Source organism: Heterodontus francisci, chromosome 19 (assembly GCF_036365525.1).
Source record: "Heterodontus francisci isolate sHetFra1 chromosome 19, sHetFra1.hap1, whole genome shotgun sequence".
Taxonomy (NCBI): domain Eukaryota; kingdom Metazoa; phylum Chordata; class Chondrichthyes; order Heterodontiformes; family Heterodontidae; genus Heterodontus; species Heterodontus francisci.
Genome location: NC_090389.1, coordinates 79434000 through 79441004, shown reverse-complemented (window position 1 = coordinate 79441004; position 7005 = coordinate 79434000). Strand labels below are relative to the sequence as shown.

At 39.8% G+C, this 7005-nt stretch overlaps 1 protein-coding gene across 4 annotated transcripts in view; it reads right to left on the bottom strand.

Annotated features, from left to right (window-relative positions):
* The window catches only part of LOC137380232 (protein phosphatase 1M-like), a 36763-nt gene continuing 29758 nt past the window's right edge, over positions 1–7005 (bottom strand). For all 4 annotated transcript variants that reach the window (XM_068052066.1, XM_068052067.1, XM_068052068.1 and 1 more), the window contains 4 exons: positions 5344–5407; positions 4302–4409; positions 3027–3175; positions 1–2564 (listed from right to left, as the gene is read on the bottom strand). In XM_068052066.1, coding sequence (XP_067908167.1) covers positions 2417–2564; positions 3027–3175; positions 4302–4409; positions 5344–5407 — 469 coding nt within the window. In that variant the 3' untranslated portion in view covers positions 1–2416. The remainder of the gene's footprint in view (positions 2565–3026; positions 3176–4301; positions 4410–5343; positions 5408–7005) is intronic.

Below are 7005 nucleotides of genomic sequence, written 5' to 3'. Positions count from 1 at the left end.
TGAATGTTACCAGTAGTTGCCAAGATTTAATGAGATTTAGAAACAAGCAGAGAAACATCTTCACAGTGTCAACTTGAACAACTGAGACTTTATACTTATAGCTATATTTAAAGTGTACAGTGCAAAATTTATTGGTTATCTGAAGCTTGTGTTGCGAGATGTACTTCCTCTTCCATTACCTCATTGGACCTTGAATTCTCATTATGTAGCTCATCCCTTAACATTTAGGAAGAACATTTATTGCTTTTCTAGTGGCTTTATGGTAATAACGAGAGGTAGAATATGCCAGGTTCATCATAATTTGTTTAAAATTCATTTTTGGGATGTGGGCGTTGCTGGCAAGACCAGCATTTATTGCCCATTCCTAATTGGCCTTGAGAAGCTGGTGGTGAGCCACCTTCTTGACAAGAGTGGCTTGCCAGACCATTTGAGATGGCAGTGAAGTCAATCACATTGCTATGTATCTGGAGTCACATATAAGCCACTCTGGGTAAGGACAGCAGATTTCCTTCCCGAAAGGACGTGAAGTGAGTCAGATGGGTTTTTTTTTTTTTGCACAATCGGGGAGCTACACATTCACCATTTCTAGTACTAACTTTTTGAACCGAATTTAAATTCCCCACTGAGTGTGGCAGAATTTGAGCTCATGTCTCTGGATTATTAACCCAGAATTACTAGTTCAGTAATGTAACCATTACTGTTCCCAGAGTACAATTGCTCTTCAAAAAGACAGACATTGAGTAGCTTGCTTCTGCTCAATCAGCAGAGGACAATGCAGCTGAGCTCAACCATTTTCCACACATGTACATTCCAGCAGTAGATGTTTAATTGTGATCAGCAGTGAGTCCAACCTGACCAAGATCAATTGTTGCCTCTTTTACCACTCCAGCTGCGCCCAAAAAGACTTCGCAAGGACCAGCCATCAAATCTGGGACTTAACTGGATCATATTTCAGTTCTGTGCAGGATAGTGTTGAGCCACTGGAGAACATAACTGTTCTAATTTTTGTCTGTTATTGAAGCTACCATGGTGGTGATAACACCATCACCACCTTGCATTTATATAATGCTTTTAATGTAAAATATTCCAAGGTGTTCCCAAGAGTATTGTCAAACAAAATTTGACACTGAGCTATGTAAGAGATTAGGACAGGTGACCAAAAGCTTAGTTAAAAAGTAGGTTTAATATCTCATGTCTCTGCTGGCTGAAAAAAGACTAAGGGCCTCCTTGCACCTATAGAAAAAACCAAGTTTAGTGAGTGCATAGCTCTTGGTCCAACTTCTTCAAATCTCAAAAAAAGTTATGTATTTGTACTGTATACATTCCAGCATTTAAAACATTCCAACATATGGCAACTGATTTAAAAATACTTGGTATACTCTGAAATGTCTCAACATTTCGAAATGGCATGAGTTAGTCATAAAAGAATCTTTGCTAGAGCTGTTCTACTGACAAAGGAGAGATGTCCTCTGTAACTTTCAGATGCCATCAGTGTACAGTCCAATTAGTGCACTCACACGCTTGGTATACGTCTTGCCAGATTGAAGAGAAAATAACCACAACTATGCCAAGTTCTTCACTCAAGAAAATAAACTACTCTTCAATATTTATACATGGCACTAAATATGGAAATGAAAAGATGGAGCTGGGCAGGAGACATGAAAATGGTAAAATAAAAAGTCCCCTTATTAACACTATGTTATCAAATACTTTACTCCTGGTTGGGTCTTTCTAAGTGCATATTTTCACACTCTACTATCCAAAGCTATTTTCACCAATTATATTGTTATCCTCCAAAGTGTCAGTTGGAATTTCTTTTTAATAAAAGTCCTCCTATTTTGTACTTTAGTATTCAGCAGCTCAAAATACCCTTTCTGCCACAATATCAGAGTCGCAGGAGAGTGAATATGTGACCTATTTCCAAATTTTGGCCCATGTTACTTAAATTGGTCAACAGCAATAAACTGGAACCCATGAGAGGTCATCCAGAATGGGACTTGGGCTGGGAACCAGATGATGTACAGGAATGCAATGAGATGTATTTGCCCTCTGATAGTTAACAGTATACATCACGGTGAAAACCCAATACTTACCATATAACACTGTCCAACTGAAATAACATTCTGCAAAAAGGAAAAGCTCTTTCTGGTGTCAAAACATTAATGGAACAGGTCATTTTGCATGGTATAATTTCTCTCCCACTGATATCCTTTACCAATTTAACACATTTAAAAAAAAGTAATAGCAACCCAGGCAGACTTGCTGATGATAAATGCAGGATTTGTTTTCTCTTCGACCTGCAGCGATCCTCAAATCCACCTCCAGCACAAGGTTATGCTTGAGTTGCCAGTCAGTTTGGAACACCAAAATCAGTGGCCAGCTAATGGAAACCTCGCAACTCTCCTCAGACCAAAGCTTATGCTGTGCCTCCTTTATTATGTAGTGGTATCACAAATACTGATATGTCATCGAATGAGGCAAAGCTGCCATCTTCCAGTTTCCAGTCATTGTCTTGTGGCGTGCCTCTTGCCTTATGTATAAGACACTGTGCCAGCATTGTATACCTACAGAAATAAAGATGGATTATATGAAATTTGGAAATTTTCTTTCTCTCGAGTACATTGATTTTCACTCAGCGGAATTATCAATTCTTCACATGTGTTATTTGACCAGGTCAGGGTGTATTATTAAGCAAGCTTAAACTGGTTATTGTTTAACAATGATCAGAAATAGGCATCTGTAACTGATTTTCCTCTCTTTAGCCTAGATGGGTGTTATTTAACACCAGTGCCCCTTACTGCCACTCTAGTATAGACTGGGAATTGAACCTCGGGCTTTTTGGTCTGTATAGCTGAACTTACATATTGCTTTTACCAACCGATGCAGCAATGAATGAATTAATTTCATGTCACCTCTTGAAGTTCAACAGCATGCATCATCATTCACATCGCATTTATTAAACTTAACAGGTCTCACATAAAAATACAAATGAAGAAAACAGAAAGCACAAATGATGAGCACTGTACCTGCGTGGATCATGCTTGTGATCTTCCAGAAACCTCTCACTAGTGTCTGCCACTTCCCTATTAGACAGGACATCCCATAATCCATCGGTGGCCATTAAGAGAACATCACTCTGTCCAAATTCATATTGCCCCAGGTCAAAGATTGTAACCTTTTTTTTTAAAAAAAAAAGAGGAAGAAATCATGATGAGTACAAGATACATTCAACATTTATGATCCTGGTTACTGATAAACCTATTAAGAATAATTTAAAATGTGCAAAGTTATTTTCTCATAATCAGCTTCATATACTGAGGAAGTGCTGCATTGTCAGATGTGCCGTCTTTCAGATGGAGACATTAAACGGAGACCACAGCTACCTACATGGGTGGATGTAGAAGATCCCATGGTACTATTTTGAAGAAGAGCAGAGGTGTCCTGGCCAATAATTATCCCTTAACCAACATCACAAAAACAGATTAACTGGTCATTACCACATTTCTGTTTTGGGAGCTTGCTGTGCACAATTGGCTGCTGCATTTCCTACATTACAACAGTGACTACACTTTAAAAAGTATTTCATTGGCTGTAAAGCACTTTGAGATGTCCAGTGGTCGAGCAAAGCTCTATATAAATGCAAGCTTTTTTTTCAAATTATGCTTCAGTAAATTCGCAATGATTTGCATACAACTAAAACTGTGAATGCCGTGTAACATGTCAGCTGCCAACATTTGGCTTTGCGAACTGCCGGCAGCTAAATAACAGACCCAAAACTGTAGAAAATAATTTCCGTTTAACCTTGTGGTGATTTCAAGGCTGTATTCTCATCTCTGGTTCAATTAAAGCCATTAGTTGGTCAAGCATCATTCTCTAGATCGATCATGTTATGTAAATGCCTTGATGAGATTATAGGGCCAATTTCCCAACCATCTCTGTGAACGGAGCCAAGAATCAGACCATACACTCTTTGGAAATTACACCCATTGTAACTTTAAAAAAAAAGAAACCTCCTCTCCCGAATCCCTAATTGATGCAGAGGTGTGATTTTAAGGTTGCTGGCTATGCTTCAATAACTCTCAAGTTATTTTAGCGAGAATCCTCAACCTCACTGGTGACAATGAGTCCATGGTGGTCACTCGCTTAATTGTTTGAAAGATGAGTGTTGCAAGTGCAGCAAGGAACATTGGAAGTACAAATTCAATGAGTGAAGAATCTTCTATTCACACCCACCACCATGAACAATACAGTGATTGAGATTTGGGTGGTAAAAGTCCTTGCTGTTTCTCCGATACACTTACCTCAGGAATACAAGATAAAAGCGGTTTTACATGGAGGTCAGTGTCATAGGGTTTTAATCCATGGTCTCCAAAGCCTCGTGTGACTGCAATTGTCCCCATCACTCGAGTCTGAAACAGAAGGCAAATTCTGTCACACAGAAACAGCAAGTATTGTGAGAAATGAAGTCACATTAAGGCTCATCCGTATAGAAATATTGAAAGAATAAAAATACTTAAATACCTTCCAGCATGCAAATGTTCATTAACAGGATGGATGTGGAAGAGCAACTGTAGCCAAGCCCAATACGGATCTCAACTAAGTTTAGACATCCATACATCTCAGCAGTCACCAAAGAATAGCCATTAGGAATAGCCACCTCCCCAGCTGTCAGCAACTATTGCTGACCTTTGACATCAGCTAAATGGATATATATCGGGGATCAAGCAATTAATAGTCTTGAATCTGCTGTTAACGCACATAAACACAACAAAAATTTTCATCCCCGTGACTTTCACTCTGGAAAAGAGATTGGCTCAAGAGAGAGGAACCATTTTGATGCATTTAAGTTCTGTGATACTAGCCTGCTAAAAGTAGCTTATGTTGCAATGCCAAAGTATGAAGGACTCAGACAGCACACTGTGAAACCTTTGTTCAGTAAGGGTGTCAAAGGATGTGGAACAAAGGTGGCTAAATGGAGTTGAGGTACAGATTAGTCATGATCTAATTGAAAGGCAGAGCAGACTTAAGGGTCTGACTGGCGTACACCAGTTCCTATATTCCTAAACGTCAGCTCAAATGCTGGCCAGGTGGTATGTTTCTGTTGTAGCAGGTGCTGCATCTGCTCAAGTTTTAATGTTTTTGATCATAGGAGTAAACCCACATTGTGGGTTTTGTGTACAATTGTCACTTGAGTGGGATGTTGATGTAATGAAAATGATCGATTTGTGTTCCGAGAAATGATGGTAGTGACATCACTGCTTGCCTCTATGGCATTAGCACAGCAATGCTGGTGTGTTAAAATTACACAATCTAGGGTAGGTCTAGTACTTTTCAAAGTTGTACCTGTCTTCCATCCCCATGCACAACTGGGTACTTGAGGTCATCATCTTCTGCGGTTTTGTATCCCCTGAAACAGACATAAGACTGAGGGCAATGATCTTAAGCCAGCGTGGGTTTATAAAGAAAGGTCATACCCATCGGAAGCCTTTGCGCACACGCCAAAATTGTTGGATGGTGGCAATATTAAGTATGATATTAAATAAGGAGCTTCAGAAGCTCCTTATATCAGCTGAGGCTCAGTTGGCAGCACTGTCACCTCAGTGTCACAAGGTTGTGGGTTAAGTCCCACTCAAGAGACTCGAGCACAAATCTGGGCTTAAACACCAGTAGAGTACCAAAGAGAGCACCGACTTTCGATTGAGATGCTATACCCTCTCAGGTGGATGTGAAAGATCTCATGACTCTATCTTGAAGAGCAGGAAAGTCCTGGCCAAAATTTGTCCGTCAACCAACATCACTAAACAGATCATGTGGTCATTATCACATTGCTGTTTGTGGGACTTTGCTGCATGCAAATTGGCTGCTGTGTTTTCTACATTATAACAGTGACTGCACTTCAAAAGTACTTCATTGGCTGTAAAGTGCTTTAGGATCTTCTGAGGGCATGGAAGGCGCTATATAAATGCAAGTTGTTCCTTTAAAATCTTCTGGATAATAAATTGTTCAAATAATAGGAAACCAAGAACAGTGATCAACGGAAACTGATCTATTGACACTGTTGTGATCAGCATGGTTGGCCTCCCCTATTCACAATATTTATCAGATGATCTTTGGAACTATATTAAAGCAGAATGTTCATATTTGTTTTGATCCAAAGCAGTATATGCCTGGGAAAGGACTAAAATTCAGAAATCTACACAGTACATACACAAAGTTAAAATTTTTTTATTTGTTCTTGGGTTATAGATGGCCTTGTTGCCCTGGGAAAGTGGTGGTGAACCTTCTCTTGGAACCTCTGAAGTCCTTCTGGTGATGGTGCTCCCATGATAAGTAATTCCAGGGCATTGACCCAACAGGAATTGTATTTTTAAATAAGGATGGTGCGTAACTTGGAGCTAATGGAGTGTTTTTTTCATAGTTAAAAATCCAACTGGTTCACTAATTTCCTTTTGGGATTTTAGAAGAGTAAGAGGTGACTTGATTGAAACATATAAGATCCTGAGGGGTCTTGACAGGGTGGATGTGAAAGGACGTTTCCCCTTGTGGGAGTATCTAGAACTAGGGGTCACTGTTTAAAAATAAGGGGTCGCCCATTTAAGACAGAGGTAAGGAGACATTTTTTCTCTGAGAGGGTCGTGAGTCTCTGGAATTCTCTTCCTCAAAAGGCGGTGGAAGCAGAGTCTTTGAATATTTTTAAGGCAGAGGTAGATAGATTCTTGAAAAGCAAGGGGGTGGAAGGTTATCAGGGGTAGGTGGAAATGTGGAGTAATCAGTTCGGCCATGAACTTATTGAATGGTGGAGCAGGCTCGAAGGGCTGAGTGGCCCTTTGTACGTTCATATGTATGTTCGTAAGGAAAACTGTTGTCCTTACCTGGTCTTGCCTAAGTATGACTGCAGTTACCATGCCAATGTCGTTGATCCTTAAATGCCATCTGCAATGGCCTAGCAAGCCATTGCATCAAAGAGGTAGGAAAGATTGCAGTGGTTCAAAGAATAGGCTCCTT